The sequence below is a fragment of the Struthio camelus genome, chromosome Z (assembly GCF_040807025.1).
Source record: "Struthio camelus isolate bStrCam1 chromosome Z, bStrCam1.hap1, whole genome shotgun sequence".
Taxonomy (NCBI): Eukaryota; Metazoa; Chordata; class Aves; order Struthioniformes; family Struthionidae; genus Struthio; species Struthio camelus.
This window is the reverse complement of record NC_090982.1, coordinates 52955138-52975363: the sequence shown is the minus strand read 5'-3', so window position 1 is coordinate 52975363 and position 20226 is coordinate 52955138. Positions and strand designations below refer to the sequence as shown.

The 20226-nt window shown below is 41.9% G+C and overlaps 1 protein-coding gene across 4 annotated transcripts in view; it reads right to left on the bottom strand.

Moving 5' to 3' along the window:
* Positions 1-13303, bottom strand: part of ELL2 (elongation factor for RNA polymerase II 2) — a 49682-nt gene extending 36379 nt beyond the window's left edge. Inside the window, exon 1 of one of the 4 annotated variants that reach the window (XM_068927439.1) lies at positions 13197-13303. Coding sequence is in view for 2 of the 4 variants with exons in the window: in XM_068927438.1 (XP_068783539.1) it covers positions 12963-13094 (132 nt within the window). In the remaining 2 variants the exon portion in view is untranslated. Of the gene's footprint in view, positions 1-12962; positions 13164-13196 lie in introns of those variants that run through there. The other 3 variants (XM_068927441.1, XM_068927438.1, XM_068927443.1) reach the window with 3 other exon arrangements.
* Between the last annotated feature and the right edge of the window lie 6923 nt (positions 13304-20226).

The following is a 20226-nucleotide window of genomic DNA, read 5'->3' as shown; positions in this document are numbered from 1 at the left end:
GATTTAATCCATCTTTATTTGAAAATGAACATGCAAGCTAAGAAAAACAAGAGACTTGCACTTCTATTATTTTTGTTAAGGACATATTCAAGACAAAGTTACTAAGTAGGGGCAGGGTGTTTTATTAGACTAACTAGTACACGAAAAAAGAAGCAGAAGAGCTTTTGAATTTAAAAACCCTTAAGGTTTTCCCTAAATAAACCTTGATAAACAAGAAGATTAAACCTCTCTCTAACATTCTACACATTAAAATGTAAATAAAAACTTGAATAGGAATGAAAACACAAGTTTCACTAAAAGAGCAAATATAACTTTGTCTAATAGTACTATGACTACTGAACAACAACAAGTAGGAAAAGGGTTTGTGTTGCAATGTTAATGATTTTGAGCAGTGCTAATTAAAAAAATAAATATTCTAAAACTAGCTACTCATTTAACTGCCTAAAAGTTTTTAGAAAGCTAACAGAAAAATTACAAACCTCCATGCTTTGGTAAAAGTTTTGCTGCATGAATATAACGCATACGATGGATACAATCACAACCAACTAGACTACTTTTCAAATGCCCTCCTATGACGCAGACCCTCCACATAAGCAAACACCCAAGCTCCTACCAGTTGCTCCCCAGCACTAAAACTAAGCTCCCAGCAGCTCTGAACCGTTCCACTAAGCACCTAAAAGTTTGACATCTGATGTTCTGCCGTTCTCAGCTAGAACACTTGGGCACTGTGGGGAGTCCAAAAAGTTATGCCCAAAGTTGTACTTGAGCATACTAGGCACTGCTATCACTGAAAGAAAAAACAACTCCCTCTCCTCTCTAAATATTACTGAAATATAAGAATTCAAAAAAAGGTGGTGGTAGTGGGGTTCTTCACAAAGTGTCCTTAAGTCCTGGACACTTACAGTTTGGTATCTGCTTAGTTTTTGAAGAGACTATTCAATGATTACATTTTTAAGTGTACTTGAGTTTTGGGTATCAGCTTGAATTGTATAATTACACAGTGTGCCCTACTTGAAAGATAAAAAACACACGTCCCTAATCACTAGGACAGCATTAATGCCTCTATTACTTCCCAGCTTCAACAGACTACCAACTTTGTCCAGACCCCTCCAAACATACAAATACCATGGTTCTGATAGAACAGCAAGTTCTCTATCACACAGAGAGAAACGTTGATGCAGGGGTTTTAACTTACATTCTGTGCACCAATAACGTGAAGAATATTTGAAACACTGCAAACAAAACTTCCCATCAATGGAACTTTCAGGCTGCTCTCAGTAGTACAGGGCACCCTGCTTTCCCCAGAAATGCAAGGATTACCACCCTTTTGAACTTAACCATTCTCAAGCTAAGCTAAACATCTCAGCTCACACACATTTTAAAGATGAAAGCAGATCAACATAATCAAGCAGGCTCCAATGAACCCTGAGCTCCCTCAAACAACCCTGCTTTCTTCAGCTACATATCTGCCAAAAGAAATATGTAACATAGCCAAATAGCCTAAGAGCTGCCTGTGCCTTGCATCTGTAATTTCACAATAGTAAGCGCAGCCTGCTCCTGAATACTGAGGATGGACGTGTCCTGCACTTCTCCTGTGCTGACATTACCATCCATGAAGACTTAAGTGTTGAGTAAAATCAGGAAGCTTGTCTGGTTGAAAACTACTTCTTTGTCATAAGCTGGCTTGTAGTCAGATCAACTGCCTTGATGCATCTTGCCATATAACAGCAAAAACACCAGTGCCAGCAAGCGCCTACTAACAAGAACATCCCCTTTAAGCAGAAAGGCTGACTTTGTTTAGCTTTAACGACTTCTGAAATTACATTGCTGTAGAAAAAAAATATATAGCATTGACACTGGCTAACTCAGTTTACCAGGCTTTGTCAATTGGATTGTATTGTTAGCCTACTGTAAACATTTTCATAGTGAAAGAGTCACATTGAAGGATGAAATCCTAATTAATACACTTTCTATTCCTAAAAAACCAAGTGATTACAAACTTAACATTTTGGTGCCATTCAGGAGGGTGAAGCTGTATAAGCAAATAAAATAGCTCATCATCACTAAAATGGGAAGTTAGGTCCCACTTCCGTCCTTTCCTGCTTCCAACCAGAAGTTTCTGCTTCTTCACTCACTCCTGCCTCACCCCTCTGCAATAAAAATTCAACTTGCTAATCCAACAGAAAACTATCCACTTCTTCAGGCTTGGTAATGAAGCAAACCTGTTCATGGAGGAGTCTGACAACTGTTAGAGTCAGCCCAGTGTAAGTAGCAAGTGTATAAGATTAACAGCTGAGTCTCACTCTGTGAGCAGCAACAAGCCATTACATCAGCTGAAGGTGTCTCAAAACTTCAACCTAAGCAATGCTGAGGTATCACCATCAGTGAGGTTTCTTGTGCTTGGGTACTGAGCACTACCTGAGCCCACAAGGTACATATAGGCAAGAAGGATCAACTCAAGATCAGTAGATCCTGAGAGCATGTAATATTATGTGAGCGTTCAATGTAAGCAACATCTAGCATTAGAAAATGCAGAAGAGCTCAAGCACAAATAATACCATCATATACATGAGTACAGAAAAGGATGAAGTTCCCAAATGAACAAGGAGGGCAGAGTCATTAATAATGACTATGTTTATTTTTCACAGCAGGAGATTCACACAGCTGAAATGGTTTGCTACAGATTTGTCTATTTCTGTTGCTGTTTCCCATTCACAAGCCTTCTGACTTAAAGCTGAAATTTTTTAAGTGAGCTGAGGCTTAAATTATTAATGCATCCCTTCATCCAGCAAGGGAAAGTAACCTCTAAAAAATGTGATGGGTTACACATGGGTTACTTTTACATACTAACATACACGGTTACAAATCCTAATATTCACCTGCAGCTTCAGTTTTCCAAAGTGAAATTTAATGTTCTATAAAAAAAGCTATGTACAAAAGTACTTCACAAAACACTCAGTCAGACATTGTAATGCAACGATTGTGTAGGCTAATGTGGCAGCCATCATGTTCTTACAGTAGCTCACAGAATTTAACATAAGCTAGTTTCTGATCCAGAGGAAGAATGCTGACTGAACCAGCAATGTTTTCTACTTCAGTTAGAGGAAATGCCATGAAAAGTCTAAATTTAACAGGTTATTATATAGGTTCACCTACTCACTAGCACATTATCTGCAGCACTGGACCTTATGGTGGGGAGAAGGGAAGACGACTGCCCATAACCAAACCTTCCACTAGTCTATTTCAAATTCTGATGAGCCTACCACTTTGAACAAGCATTTCTATCAGAGATCCACATTAAGCTTTAACTCAGGGCATGATTATTGGAACAGAACAAACGTCCTCCTAGCTCAGACCAACGGTCCACCCAGGCAGTTTGATGGCTAACACTGGGCAAACTTGTCATTCAGCTCACCAAAAGAAGGGATCTTGAACCTAGGTGGGAGACACACGTGGCAAAGGTGGAATCCCAGCAAATGTGGGCCTGTTTCCACTCTCTTGTCCTATCTCTTGACAGAGCACAACTGTGCAGCAGCCACTGGTCCTCTAGACATATTAGAAATTACACCTCTGCATCATTCTTAATGCCCTTCCTGATAATGCTCAACTTTTTCTAGCTTTTCTGACTGCTGCACATTTACTTCATGATTTTGGAGGACCAAAAATCATGACTCTAAGATATCTTCCCTCAGTCGCTACTGCCTCTGAGTTTAGTGTCACACAATTTATTTTTCTGTAGATGTGTTACCTTATGTTTATCTATGCATCACCTGCCACCTTTTTTGCCTCTTATTCAGGTTTGTGAGGTCTTTCTGGAGTTCCTCAACATCAGCTTCTGATCATGTGAAAAAGCCGAGTATCATCTGCAAGCCTGGACATTTCACTGTTCAATACCTTCTCCAGGTCACCACTCCAGGCAAAAACAACTGGATCCAGGACTGATCCCTGGGAAACTAAAGCTGATTCGTTTCCATCCTGAAGAGTGACCACTAAGCCCTACCCATTTCTTCATATCATTTCTTTGATAACAATTTGACACCAACTCTCACTTAACTTGCATCCAGCTGATCCTCCTCCACCTCCTCCCTTTCTCTGCCCCCTGAAATAACCACATAGCTTTGCTAGTTCAGCCTAAGACCTGTGTAACAATGCAAACTTAAAATCCCTGTGATCCTACAGCCTGAGCGTAAACTCTAGAATCCTGCTTAGCAATCAAAGGAAGTGACCTGGAAGAACTGCTAATACCCTAAACAAAGAGCTGAAGCAACTTGCATGTCACCTCACTGAGGTAAGAGGAGTAATCAACTCCATGTCAACTCAGCCAAAAATCAAAGTTGTAAACAACTCTAAGCACATTTTACTAAAGTAACTACTCTTTATTTTCATCTTAAGATTTTATTAAAGACATTTCCTACAGAGAACTAGTTAAAAAATGTTACTAAGAGGAGGTACTACAATCACATCTGAAATCTCCAGTTTTGGAGAAAAAACTCAAGGGTTATCCAGCTTGTTCAGTCCACATTCACCATGCCGCTTAACAGTCCACATTCACCATGCCGCTTAACAGTCCACATTCACCATGCCGCTTAACAGTCCACATTCACCATGCCGCTTAACAGTCCACATTCACCATGCCGCTTAACAGTCCACATTCACCATGCCGCTTAACAGTCCACATTCACCATGCCGCTTAACAGTCCACATTCACCATGCCGCTTAACAGTCTTTGGGCAGGGACTATGTCTGCTTGCAAGAGTCAAGGTCCATGCACTCATTTGGTTCTTTGTAAATAACTCGACTTTTACAAGGTAGCATCCTTGTGTATAAGGCTAATTATTTACTGTTTTGCAGGTAAGTTGACTCACAGTGAACAAAAGATGCCTTTATAATCAGCACGTTAGAGATTCTGACATATAATGAGAATTGCATATGTTTTAATAACTTTTAAAGAGCTGTCATGCAGAAGGAGGTTAGGATAAGATGCAGTCCCAGAATATAGGTGCGTCAGTAGCAGTGCCAACCTATGGAGGTCCTCCCTTTCCTCCTCAACCTTTCAGTAGGTTCTCATTCCTGCCTCAGGGCTTACAATCACTCATTGGGCCTGTAAAAAAATTATTTAATTCACAGCATGGCCTTACACCAGCACAACTTGTGCTGTGGAATTACAGAGGCCTCACAAAAAAAAAAAGGCACTTAGTAAGACAGACAGTATATTAAGCCTATTAAACTATTACAGAAAAAAGTTGCATTACTGCTGCATGGCCATCAACTGCCACTACCAACAGAAGGGTGCATGTGTGTTGGAGGGTATATAAGACAACTCCTTTTCATAGCGACCCACAATTTACCTTAAACTGATGTATGAACTAGTCTCAAACCAAAGTCAGAGTTGCATCAACTCAGGCACACTGCTTAAGAGCTCACAGTTCCTAGAACAGGAAGGTCTCGCTCCTCTCTCCACGTATTCCTGGTAGACTGTCCCTTCTGGCATTTGTGCAACTCTTCCATAAACTTATTCACCTCACTAGCCCAGAAGAAAGTTTCCCAAAAAATAGTTTTCTGCAGTGGAAAGAATTAGGACTCCTCCCCTCAGGGGCCCTGAGAACTCAGATCTGCTCAAGTTACCTCACAATTTCACTACTAATATTCAGCTCAGTTATGCCTTTACTGAACACCTGTGCAGAATGCAGGTAAAGGACCAGCACTAAAGCAACTCCATGGTAGGGACAGAAACAATCCAGTCTGTTAGGACACAGTCTAATTGCCTCACGTTTTTCCCCGCAGTCTCATCTCATTAACTACAGTCTTCTGACATCCACAGTAGGATAGGTGATCTTAGTCATCTTCATAACCAGATCCTTGTCCAGAGCACAGGCCATCCTGCACACTAAACAAGGTCAAGGTTCTGTGACGGGCAGAAAAAAAAATAATGCTAACAACAGTACTGGAAGCAAAAGAAAAATCTGTTTTCTAGAGTTGTCTCTCTCACAATAGATTGGTTGTTTTGGCACTGCTCTAACTCAAGTAGGCAGTCACCCTTCCCCCTTCAATTCAGCTTCCTGCTGGTCAAATCTTTGCAAAAAGAAAATGAAGACTGCACTGGAAGGGTAAAAAAGTAAGAGAGAGGATGGAAAGTGGCAAGAAGGGCTTCTAGGCTTCTTTGTGGCAGAGCCACCCTAAATATGTATCAAAATACAGTATTATTTGTCATACAGACCGATTAGCCAATATGGTAGCTGTGCAACACATCCATCAGCTCCCAGAAGGGGGCACAAATAAGAGCTCAAGGGTGGGCGCTGATTAAACAGACTCAGCCATTTGAGTTCTCCCCAAGTGCAGCCTGTTATCTCTAACACAGATGTGAGCTTACACTGCAGCCTTTTTCTTAACTCACCTGTTAAATGGTGCCTCTCCTCCATTTAGCTACTTCACAGAAACTGCAGGAATTAAGATTTTTCCACTAACAGTTTGTAAGGATACAAAAACATGCAGAGTAACATCACCCAGGCCTTGTTGCCATAAGAAACCAGGCTAAAAATAGTTTGTGATCAACCAATTAATGATGAAAATGCATTTATAATGAATACCTGTATTGCTTAAATCAGCAATTAACTTTGCAATATCAGCTGCACCATTTTAAGACATATGCAGTCTTAGACTTCAAGAAATGAAACAAAAATAAATTACACAACATATCATCAACTCTTAATCAGTACATTTAAACTGGCAACTTAGAGGCAAAATGCAGACACATCACAAAGGCATCTCTTCTTTTGCATAAAAGTGAATATTATTCCCCTGTAAGACTAGCTTACATAGTGATAGCAAAGGTACTAGAAGTGGATTTTTACTTATTTGCTGACAGCAGAAAGGAGTGACTCAAGCATTCTTACCTGCACTCTGGGCTCTGGAAGTGCACTGTGGTTAAGAGACCCTTTTGCTTACTCCAGTTCCTAAATCGATGTTATGTTTCTTTCCTTAACGTAATTCCTGCCCTGCTTTTGTCCACTGCACTCTCATTCTCTTCCCTTAGAAAGGTGAGGAATGGGAACCAACTGACCTCAGGCCAAGGGCTCCCCACTCAAAGCTCCAAATAATTCTGGCTCCCAGGCTTTTCAAGCAGTCCTGATTACCTCAGTTTGCAGTCTGCTTTTTCGGTCTTCTAGGGCTTATCTTCTCTATTTCCTTGCTTCATCATCTTTAGTTCTCCCTCCAACCAACTCTTTTTCAGTCCCTCCTACCTCATTAACTCCCAAGTTGTTCATCTAGAGGTAGCTCCTCCCTGTGGCAGGCTCTCAGGCTCCCTTGCACTTTTCCCAAGTCCCAGGGCCAGTCCTTATAACTCCATCTGGAGCATCAGCAAAACTCTCAGTATATGCATAAGGGAAAAAACCTAAGAAAATGGCCACATCTATTAACAGAAATTCTCCTTATTCGAAGCAGAATATTGCGAGACTCTTCCAAAAGGCCAAACCTTTAAAACTAAGAAGAGTTTCTCAACCACCCACCCCAAGCCCCAGCAGTTTACAGCACATATTAGTCATGGAGAATTCAACCCTGCTAAACGAAATATGGCAGAGTCCTATGACTTCATTTCAATTGCTCAGAACACAGTAACATCAGGCAACTTGAGCAAACATTGCATTTCATACGCTTACTAATCTAGAATCTCTACAGCTGGAACATCTGAATGATTATTCAAGGAATAAATACTCACCTAAACTCAAAACCATTTGGAATTGAAGTACACAAATACAAGGCACACAGTCCCAAGACTCACAGTTATCCTCTGATCTGAGGAGCTCTGATTTAACAGGCCAAAAACATTTGCTTTAATACCATGCAGTTTAAGACTTAGTATTCAAATTGCTTTACGTGGGGAATCAAAGCTGAAACGCGACTGGAGATGGATGCTCATTTCATCAAAAGCCGTGTCAGTTGAAGACAGTACTGCCCCACCGCTCTGCAGACAAAGGAGATCAAGGCAGTATTCCCTGATCTGCTTCAGAAACAGTCAGCAGGTTAGGTCAGCCCACCACCAATGAGGACCTAGACGCTCACTGTGCACCGCAGGAAGATGATTCTATTTCTCTTGAACCTGTTCTCCTTACACTACTCTGATGACTGCAGAATAGGCCAACTTTATAGCTAAACCAACAAAAAAAGATTTTTTAGTTTCTGTTGGACCCAGGGCAGGGTTGCATGCTATGACTTGAGCTAATCTAACAGTTAAAAGAAAACCACTGGAAAAGGGAGGTTCTTCTCCCATTTCTTCCTAGACATAGGGTCTCTACTCCCTTCCATTATGTCTGTCATGCTTGTCAGTCCAGCGCTAAAGCAGCAGAAAAATGAACCCTGCAACAAAATAAAATGGTTCAAGCAAGTCCCAGAGTACTATGCAAGAGACTTGGGGTGGGGGGGAACGGGGTAGGAAGGGAAACATATCATGGCCAGGGAAGTCTTATTTGGCAATGGTGGGATGCCAAACCAGCTAAGCCTTGCTGTGCGGCCTCACCTGCAAGCACACCTGAGCTAAGCCACATGGCTGTGCCTGAAACAGATGAGGGCCTGTTCACACCATGTCTTTTGGGGCCTGCTTACCCTAACCTCAGCTGGCACAGACAGATTTGGAAAACACCATCCTTACAATGTCATGTTTATTTACTTCTGAGCAGTGTTTTATGTGGTTTAGCACTACTTTTAGATCAGATCTGCTAACTAAAGACCCCAGAGTCTGCATCTAAACATTGCTGACATTGTGCCTATATATCCTCAAATATGGGACAAATATATCATATCCCTGTAAGCGATCCTGCATTTCTCACTATTCTTTTCACTGTCCTGGAGAGCAGCTCCAAAACACTGCTACAGTTCTGATCTCTGATGGCAACATGCAGCACTTCACTGAACTAGAGCCAAAGTATTACTTCCTGCTAACCAGAACTTGATTAAAAAACAATTAGTCATGCTTTAAATTAATACTGTCACAGATAATGCTCAAGTATTTTTACTCATACTACTTAACACTATCCAAGCAATTCTAAACAAAAATAATGTTCTGTCATTCGAATTCAGTCTACCCGATGCCTTGAAAGCAGAGCGTATAAAGCTAAGTAGGGAACCAGAATTTCTCACTACCTACACTAAGCTGAACAGATTAGGCCTGCTGAAAATATGACCTTCATATATATTTCTGAAGTTAGAGGTAGAGAGGAAGGGGAGCATAGATTTTTTCATAAGAGAATTCAAAAGCCTGAGTTTTCTTTAGTTTTCATACAAGTTGAACAGATGCTTAGCAAAGGTAACAACACAGAGCAAGCGCTTCATTCTTTATGCAAACTATTTAAATTTCAATGTTCAGCAATTATAGAGCCTGATTACATGTTGCCTAGCTTCTACAAGTGATGGGATAAGCAGGTCATTTGAGGGTTATCCTGAATTCTCACCTCTACACTCTTTTTGAAATAGTGCTTGTGTTACGTAGATAAGGTCTTCCAACACAGAACGGGGGCAGTGGCAGAGCTGTAGGTTGTTCTTTGCATTCACTTTACAGCGTTCTTCAGTTCTCTGCAATGCCTTTAAGCCTTCATTACACATTTTTTCAATTGCACAGCGAGAAATGAGATAGGTCAGCAATGTAGCTGAGTATTAAAGTAGAAGAAAGGTATTAACTACAGATCCGTAAATTCTGCCTTCCTCAGACACTGCAGATCTGTGTAAACTAGCATATTATAACTGGAGCTTCTTTAAAAGTTAAATGGATAGTGTTTCTTCTTAGCCCCCCAAAAAATGCAGTCATCCTCAAAGATCCTCCTCACCAAAACTGAAAGGTATCGCAAATGTAATAACCTGAGAAGCACTTCTCAAATAGCATTGATAATTTTTATACTGGCCAAAAAAAAAAAAAAAAACTTAAGATTGTATTATTTGGTCATTTTATAAGTTGAGTCATTTTTAAAAACATACATTTCAGTGGCTAAAACAACAAAGTTTACAGTTTTACATGATAGATTTATTTTTTCACTTACCACTATGCAAATGGAACAGTTTGCACTGCCCCTCACATTCTAGCTCCCGCAGTATTATGATAAGTGGGTCTGTGGGAAAAGCTGGAGTCCCATTTACAGTTACGGAGATGAAGAAATAGTGAAATATGAAATATTATTTCAATATTTTCTTGATCATAATCACAAAGTTCTTTACTAAGTTTGTTAAATCCTGAAGACTAGGCATACTCATTTTTACATGAAATGATATGAACTTGGAAATTGATCTTCGTTTAGAAAAAAGACAGGGAAATAGTTTACCACAGCTAATTACAAATAAGTAAGCCTCTTCCAAGAAGTATTTACCCGCACTAAAGAAAGCAGTTTTATTTCAGTCAGCACAATTTCCAAGCTGTCATATGTTCTAACATGCAAAAGTGTCCAATTTCAAACTACAACATTACATATATCACTTTTATAGTGTGTGGATAACCCTTCAGAAATCAACTCCAAATTACAACACTAATTTCTAACATGGAATTATTTGAACTCCTTGATGCTTGGCTCCAATCACAAGGGAAATATCCCAGCCCAAAAAGTATGTTTCATCTGTATTATGCTACCTGTAAAAAGGCAGCCTTTTCAAAACCATAGAACTTGTTCATCCTGAATAATTACTTTGAATTAGCTTTACGCTTTAAGGATCCTCACACCTTGAAACACAGCTGCAACTGCAAATATCAGATATCTTAGTCACTTTTAAACACTGTATACACATATGCTCACTTTAAACCTTTTACAGCATTTACAGTGATAAAAATCACCTCCACAGCCAGCTTACGAAATTACATAACCCACCATGACTTCCAGAGGACAGCAAAGAAATGCTTTCTAATTGTATAAACAATGAGAACAACCAATTTAGTCAGAAAGCCTACTGAAGAGCTGCTGAAAGTTTATGAATTAATGAATTAAGTGCACGACATGCAGAATATGCAACAATTTACAACTTTTATTTAGCATTTAAGACCTGAAAGCCATCATTTTTAAGCCTGTGGTTCAGAAGAACAGCTGTGTCTTTAAAAGCCTACAAAGCATGAGTGACATCTAACTCTGCCCAGCCAGCCTTCCCTGGAGTTGGCTCTGGCATCTGAGCTCTCACTACTGTGAATAATGCATAAGACCCAAAGGGACTGAAAGGGTGGGAGGGATGGCTAAGGCTTAGGGCTGCAGTAATCAATGCACTCCACCAGCGTGACATCTACCCAGAGGAGGAGAAAAAAAAAGAAAAGTGCAAATTCCAAAACTAAGCGTTTCCCAGAAATAGCTGCAAATTCTCACTTAGAAAGAGAATAGGAACTGCAAATCAAGATTTGATTCCCCTACAGCTGGCAGCTTTACAACTGCTAAGAATCACAGACAGGCAAGAGAAGAGTCAAGCAGTGGTGTAATTATGCAGCAGGGAAACGGGGGCCAACTAGACACTGCTAAATCGCAAGCGCAACATGGAAGCAAGCTGCCAAACACGTTAAAACAAACAGAGGATGCCAGCACACCGGAGGAGACAGGGCAGCACACTTGAATGCTCTATTTTAAAGTAACCCACTTATTATGGAGGAAGGAGAAGCAGTCATTAGTCATAGGGAAAGGAGCAATTTGGGGGTCAGTTCTGGGAAGCCCAAGTCTGAGTCAGTCCTTAGTGTGAAGGAGGATGTAAAGGGGAAAAAGAGCAACTGGGTTCGGAGAAAAGAATCTGGTATCAGTCAGGAGCTTATTATTTGCAAACAAGTCACCATTGAGCTTTATGTCTCATTTTGACATAACGACTTTTAACTTTTCTCTTATCTTTAAGACATGCTGCTAGAAGCTGATTCAACAAGCAAGGCCTTTTGGATAAAAGCCTGCTGGCACAGAAGAAAAAAAGAGAAAAGAAAAGAAATGCTACATCAGCACCTCTCTCCCCAGGTCCTGCATTGCACACCACCAAGAAAAACACACCACTCCCCAGAACTCCACTATTCATCATTATACAGAAAGGACAGAGTATAAAGAAAAAAAAGAAATAGGTATTTAAGTTGAAAAGTAATAGAAGGATATAGGCAAATTAGAGCTTAATCCTTCCCTCCTTGCAACACACAGCTGTACATAGCTGCTTTTAACTCCAATAAACATACTGAGGTCTCAAATTTCTATAGGAAAACTACAGTTAAAAAAAAAAAAAAGGAAAGAAATTAGAGAAGCCACCCCACCAGTGTACATAGCTTCCGAATAGCATACAAGATTTAATTTTGGCAAAAGCTATCAGGAATTTTAAACCGCTCAATCATCTTTTTGAAAGAGCTGAGCATAGTCAGGTTACCCTCGCCAGAAAAAAAAAAAATCAAATAAAAGAACATGATACTAAAAAAAGCCAAGTTATCTCTCACAGCGAAGCCTACGAAGCCTCCCCCACGGACCGAGGGGTGCCCCTTGCCAAGGCTTCGCCTCTGCGGGAAGGCGCCGAGCCCCGCAGCCGCCCCTGCGGGCGCTGGACGAGCCCTGCCCGGTGACAACCGCCAGGGCGGCCCGCTCCCCGGGGGGGGCCAGGAGCCCGGTGGGAGGGGGGCGCCCCCCGCGGACGCGTAACAGCCCTGCCACGGAGGCCATTGTCCCTCGGGCCCTTCGGCGAGCCCCGCCGGAGCCGCACCGGGGGGGGCGGGGGGGGGGCAACGTTGCCGGAGGCCGTGGGGAGGGGAAAGAGCCGCCGCCCTGCAGGGGCAGCGCGGCCAAACCGGCAAGGGCCGCCCGCCCCCCGCTTCTGCCCAGCGCGGCCGGTGGTGCCTACGTGACGCGGGGGGCGGCAGGTCGGCCGCGAGGGGGCGGCGGGCACCGCGGGGGACGGGGCGCCGCCGCCGCCGCCACCTGCCCGCGGGCGGGCGCCCCCCTCGGGCAGGGAGGGGGCGCGGCGAGCCGGGCCGGGCCGGGCCCCCGCCTCACCTTGCTGCCCTGGTAGCTCTCCAGCGCCCGCACGGCGGTCTCGGTCAGCTTGACGTGCAGCACCGTGATGTTGTCCGCCGTGACTCTCCCGCAGGACACGCCGTACCTGCCCCCCTCCCGCAGCGCCGCCATCTTACGCTCCCCCTCTTCCGCCGCCGCCGCCCCCGCCGCCGCCCCGCTACTACTGCCGCCGCCGCCGCCGCCGCCGCCGGGGCCGCGCGCCGCCGCCACCACCTCCTGCCGCTGCCGCCGCCGCCGCAGCTACAGCCATCCTGGCGCTGACGTCCCAGCCATCCCCGCCACCGCGCAGCCGCCGCCGCGCCCCGCCCCCGCCGCGCCGCGGGCCCGCCCACCGGCCCGGCCCGCCGCGCCGATTGGCCGAGCGGGGAGGAGCCCCCGGCGGCCGGGGCGGGGCTCGCCGGCGGTTAGAGGCGGGGGGGGGACGGGGGAGGAGCGCGCGGCTGACGTCAGCAGAGAGTGCGTTAAAGCATGTTTGATGTCATTGTTGACGTTCCCAGTGAGTGGGCCGGCGGCTGTCACGTGGTTCTCGCCGCGCGGGGCGGCGGTTGGGGGCGGTTGGGCAGCGGCAGCCCCGCGCGCAGCCTCGGCCCCGCCGCGCCCGACGGCGAGGGCTTCCCTGGCGCGGGGCTGGGGATGCGCCCGCCTCGGCGCTTGGCACAGCAAATACAACGCATTTAAAGAGAGCCCCCAGGAGTGTTTTTTTGAAATACAGCTAGAGTTGTCCCTGGAAAACAGCTGTGTCACCACGTGAGGCGGGTGCAGGCCCCCGACCCATCTAAGCTGCCTGCGCCCTTCTGCCCATGCGAAGCTGGAGGTTGGGTTCGGGTTTTATTTACCCATTTTGCTTGGAAAACGGGCTCTCTTGTTTCCCTGGCTGCTGGCACAGTCTCTTGGTTCACTCTCCTGTCGTCGGAGATTCCCTCTTGAAGCAAAGTGGCAAAATAGACCTGCAAACCTGCATTTCAGTATCCCGGCTTGTTCAAAGTTACTGCTGCTGCTCCTTCTCCTTTAAACCAAACACACTCCTCTGCTAGCCTCCAATTAGGCTCTTTCAAAACAATCTAGGTGCTAATAACATATTGGCTTTCTAAAACATCACCACCCCATTTGCCTACACCTCACACTTCCACAGTTAAGTAATCCTCTGGGTTTCCCGTGCTTGGAATCTTCTAATTTGAGTTAATTGATTAACCAGATGACGTGTCTCCAAAGACCCCATCTGAGAGGTGTCGTCTGTGTCCAGATATATAGTAGTAGTAAAAGCTGTTAGTGTGATGCTGTAATCAAAGGGTGAATACACTAGGCAGGTATCTAAGTGAGGATCAAATCAATAAGGTGTAAAAACGTACTACATTTGTATATGATATGAAAGTAAGCTACTAAAGCTGTTCAGATGTGGTAACAGCTCAAAAATGTTCTTACAAAAAGGGAAGAGATTTGGAAATAACAATGCAAGAATGATTGAAGGTTTGGCTAACTTGCCTTGTGGGGAAGTCTAAAATGTTCATTCTGTTTCCTCACCCCAGAGCAGGCTATGAAGTGACTTGACCAGGACCAGCAGGCTGCCGAAAATGAGGGAAAGTGTTCTGATGGCAGCGTCTTAATCTAGAAGAGAAGGCATTGGAAGTAGCTGCTGGAATCTGAAGTTAGACAAATTCAGGTAGAACTAAGATCTACATTTTTAACAAAAACGCTACTCTACAGTTGAGAGGGTCCTCTGTCCCCTGAAGTCTCTCAGGGCAGGGCTGGCTGCTGTCCTCAAGGTATGCTATACATCAGATGGAGCATATATAGAGCATAGCAAATTATAGTCTCTGGCTTGTGTTATGCAAGCTGTCAGACTACACAGGCCCTAAAAACCAGCCAACATATACACAAACATCAGAAAATATATTGCCTAGCGTGTTTTGACGCTTTAGTATATTTTTGCCAGCTTTGCACCTGCTTCTCCACTATGACAAATTACTGTTTTTTTAAAAGAAGATGCTGGCTATTCAAGTTGTCAAAGAGGCTTTATAGTTTGAATCAAGTATAACTGACTGCCTCTCTAGAAAACTTTTCTCTTTATTATGTCATATGTAAAACAGCAGCTTAATACTTGTAACCAGAACAATTACATATAGCTTTTTCTAATGCAGACCAGTCCTGATTCTTAGGAGGATATGTCAATTTACAAGGAGCCTGGAAACTACTAATGCAGGTGCCCCGTGAGGATCATTTAAATGCCATCTATTTAATTCTTCTGGGAAAAAAATGAGAGAAAAGATCAGAGGCCACTTGTCTCCTCTTGCCCCACAGTTTTCGAAAAATGCAAAAGCTTACATGTGCTTGGCAGAAAAGGAGCTGACATTAAAGAGCACTTACCAAAATCATACGCTGATAATTCTACTGACGGCAGGTTGCCGTTCAAGTTACTTCTGCATGTGGAAAGAATTTTGTAGGGAGCTTGAAATAGTTTTAATTTCATTTCTCCCATTCCCAGTCTTACTGCTGCTCTACGATTCATCTCAATCAGCTGACATTAAAAAAAGAACAAAAACAAAAAAAATTGCCCAATCTTTACAGGGTTAAAGCATGTTAGTTAAAATAGGTTGGCTATCATTTTCAAAAGCATTTTTTTATTGTAGGGGAGGGGCTGCTTAGGATACCCTTCATTATGTCAGAAATTCAGAACTTGGCTTCACCTTCAAGACGCTCTCCTGGTCTGACCTCTCCTGACTGCCATGTTCAGATTCTGATTTATCATTTCAGCTTTCATCCCCACCAGCTTTGTTCTTGTTCTCCCCTAGTAGTTGCTGTTTCTTCTAGACTGCCCTAGAATAAAATATCTTTTCTCATCATATGTCATACAACCCTCTTCAGATTATTTCTCAGTATATACCTCTTTAGCTTCTCTTTTTAATGATGATCATTTACTGGCCAAACTAAGCAAGTAAAATACATTGTAATAATAATAGAAGAACTATCACAACCTTTTGACCATATAATGCATAGTTCTATCCATACTGTGTCATTCCTTATTTAAGAAAGGTTTAAGTAACTCCTATATAGACTATACATATAGATGTGCCTCTGTGCAGTGCCCTGCTGAAATCAACATTGCCTGTGTATATTTCTTTGCAAGACTGGTTCTCTGGAATGTAAATCTTTCTTAACATGACTATGTTATTATATAAATAACATCACAGGAAACAATAGGATATAGACAGCAGGCCTCAGTGATTTCTTCAAAGAACTCAATGTGTAGGTCTTGAAGTTTGGCGCAAAGGTACATTTCACCATGTCATACCATGTGCAGCAAGTGGCAATTCAGAGCCTGTACAAAAATAAAGAGGAGAAGGTAGAAGGAAAAGTATTTTGTTTGAGAGGGCTGAAGAGAGTTCATGCTTTTGAGAAACCAGCGTGTTCCTCCTCCTTATCCAAGTTCTGTATTCCCTAACACATTCTGTTATTTCTCAGTCCTTTAGGGAATACTTTTTTACTTTCCTTCCATTTTAGTTTGTGTGTGTGTTTGGTATATAATCATTTCCTCAATATTTTCAGATATCGAGAAAACCAAAAACTAAGAACTGAGCAGTCTGCTTCAGGTTATGACTTTGAGACTTTTCTGTTAGCCCCCCCCTTTAGTAATCTCTCAAACACTTCACGGCAGGAACTCTGGCAAGAAAGCAGATGCATTTTTTCCCCAAACAGCTCCATGAACAGCAACAAGAACCTTGTCTGTAAGCTATAGAAACAGGGGATATAATAAAATAGGCTGTGACAAATGTTTATCTTGAGAAAAATAAACGTGTTCAGCAATAGCAAAAGCAAAGCCTTATCCTTATTTAATCTACTTTCAATTTTTTTTTTTTTTGCTGTTAATTTTCATATCTGAGAAGATGCAGCATGTAAGTAATCTTTTGCAGGAAATGAAACATTTCTGGTCATTCAGTTAACTTAGGAGCTGGTCCAGCTTCTGTTTATTATCAGAATCATAGTGAATAAGGATACAAACCTGCAGCTGATTGATATGAGACTTGTAAAAATAATGGACCAGGTTAATGACTCTATCAAAGCTTTTTCTTTTGTTTTGTAAAGTGAGATTGTAAGGCCTATTCCTGAAAACAGCCTCAGAAGAAAACCCTGCGTAGTGTCCCATTTAAGTTAATGGACTTGTGTTTTCAATGCCACGGATTTTGGTTTCTTTAGGGCTTACCTATATAGAGAAGAACCTGTGGTCTTGCCAATGTTTGAAGTTGCACCTGTTTAATTAAAGGTGTGATTTCATGCTGAGCTACTTAAACTGGTGCAGCTTTTTTAAGTGGACACCTGTAGGCTAATGACAGAGGTTTTCTTTCACTGCAAATTGTTTAAGCTTATCTTGCAAAAGTGAATTAAAAAATGTTGACACAAACTGCTTTAGCGGCAAACAGTAGGTAATCTCCTCTCCTGATACAGATGGATCTGAAAGAAGGCATTTTTTTCAGTCATTTAAAGTGCAGGTTCTACGTTCAGATGAGTTTTAAGATTTGTGCAATTTCTATATCTTCTTCTGATAACTAGTATTTTTTTCAAAGAGCATACTGAAGATGCCAAGGTCAACAAGCTAAGTTCATTTTAAAAAGCTTAAAATATTTTACTTGTTTCTTTCTGAAGGTTGCTTTGTGTAAATAGGGGACAACATCTGTTCCTATGTAAGATTTGGTTATTTTTTGTTATTGCTGTTTGAAGTGGAAAAGGAGAGGACATGAAGGAAAGGGGGTGATTATACTGATACTTTTGTGTATCATTTCCTCTTCTGTCGTCTGTTTTGCCCAAGAAGAGCTGCTTGGAGAAAGGAACTGTAAAGTAAGAAGCTTGGTAGCTGGGCAACGGAGTCATTCATCCATTGCCTATTGAGGTGTGACAGACTGGCGTATATGCAGAAAGGATGAAGGAGGGGAACGTGGAAAAAAACAGATGTGATTCAGAGATGCACAATTATACTGATAGAAGATTTAAAAACCAAAGGGAAATGATGGATAAAAACAGATTATTTGCATTCCTTCTGAAGATTTTCCCTTATTTCACTCAATACTGAAATGAGCAAAAGTGATTTACAGTTTTTTCAACACCGTAGTTCATTTATGCAAAAAACAAATATCAAAAAGCAAGCATTAGCAGCAGTCGTAAGATACATGGCATGTTAGTTTCTGCAGTGCTGCAGCCCTCGGCTTACTTCACAGACGGTAAGAATCAGGCTATAGTTCCAGTGATGCTGTTATCATAAACCCATGCTGCTTTGTTTTGTGTTCATAAAGGGAGAAAGGAGATGGTTCTATTTTGGAAATTCTTCATTTGTAGCAAGGGGTCCTCTTGAGTACCACACTTGTGAGCGGGATGGTGTTTATGAGTACAAAAGCACTGCTAAAGTCACACTAGCTTAAGAGAATGCAGCACCATAGACCCTGGACAGACTGATAGGATCCTGCTAAAGACGACTGTAACTGCAAAGAACTTTTACAATCAAAAGTCTTCAGTGTGATCTTCCTCTCATTAAGATCAATGGCAGGACTTGCACACACTTCTACACCGGTAGGATCATATCTCACAGGCAGTAGCCGTGACCCAGTGTGTATTTTTTGGGAGATGCCTTTTATTTCTTTTTTGTAATTGTTAGTTACTATAACCAAAGTTTAAAGGGCTTCAGTCCTGGCCACTCTTATTATGGTGCGTAATCATAAGCACTGAGATCAGGAGAAAAAAAAACCCCAAATATTGAAAATATTGCTGCCTTCTCTGTATTCCCTGTATCACCAGGTACATTTACCACTTCACTTTTTTTTTTAAATATGTATAATAGTTTTTGTAGTTTGTTTTCATTGTTACTTGATTACTTCGAATTCAAAACTCACTGGAGAGTGAAACATGTGGCCTACTTGGATGAACAAGATTCCTAAAGTTCTTTTGGCCAGCATTTATTCTAATGAATGCACTTTAATTTAAGTGGCCAGTGTTTGGGAGACACAGCCAATTACTGCTGCAAAGCAGCCAATTGCATTATTTGCGCCATCTTTAATGCACTGTGAGCTCTCTGTAGTTTAGAAGCAAATGGAGACTTCGGTGATAATTCATGCTGCTGATGGAGTGGTGAATGATGTGGACGTTTTTTGTGGTCTGCCAACAAAAGTCTCCATTTTGTCATTATACAGCTTAAAAGTACTCTTCTACAGAGAAATACTCTTCTACAGATGGTGGAAACAAGATCTTTAAATGTACATAAGAAAGGATTGTATTTAGTTTTATGTAATCTTAAGTAGTCAATTAGTTATAAAAATAAAAACTGAACATGCTGCTTAAAAATTTCAGTGCATTACTGACTTTGTAGTGTACTTAACCACTTACAAAACTCTTGAACTGTCTTCATGAAATGTCAGTGTAAGTTAGTTAAATACTATCTAGCATGTCAGCTATGCTGAATTACCTGTATCGTCCGTGTTTTTATAACTATCACTGTAATCCCTAAAGGCCTGTTCTATATGGAGTCATTCATCACTGTAGCAAAAAATAAAACCTCCCTGTTACTTCTTTGTGAGTTTGCATGGCCCACAGCAAGTCTCATAAAGCCTCCAAATGCATAATTCCTATGTATTCCTAGTCCTTTGTATAGCTTCCTCGTAAATCTGTACAGTGCTAAGGTTGGACTTCCATAATTTGGGGCTTGTATGTTATTTTTACTATTGTTTACTGACTGTGAAATTGAGAGGCATGTCATTTTTAAATTACCTAAATGGATCATTTCGGCATGTTAGTGGGCCATATGATGCACATGAAAGATTGAGAAGCATTTAGGAAGTATAATTATTTTACTTCATACACACTCTCTATGCAGTGTTTTAAACTAATGGTTGTTTTCTCTCAGCGCTAAATGTGTTTGTGCCTATATATGTATATACTTGTATGCATGGTGTTTATTTCTGTGGCATACATATGTGTATCAAAGCATAAGCAAGGTTTCTTTTTTCAGAAGTCTGTTGAAAAAATACAAGAACTGGAATTTGTTTTGTGATAGTGTAAATATACTAGTCATCACTGTTATTTTTTTCCCCTTGGGATTCAGCAGAATTGTAGAACAGAAGCACACCTGTACAACGTACACTGCAATTATTCTTGACTCCTACGATCTTTCCTGCCATTAAATACAACCCTTTCTTTATTCTACTCAAAGAAAAAATTAGAATGTGGTAGACAAAGAATCACGTGGTTAAACACTGTCCTATAT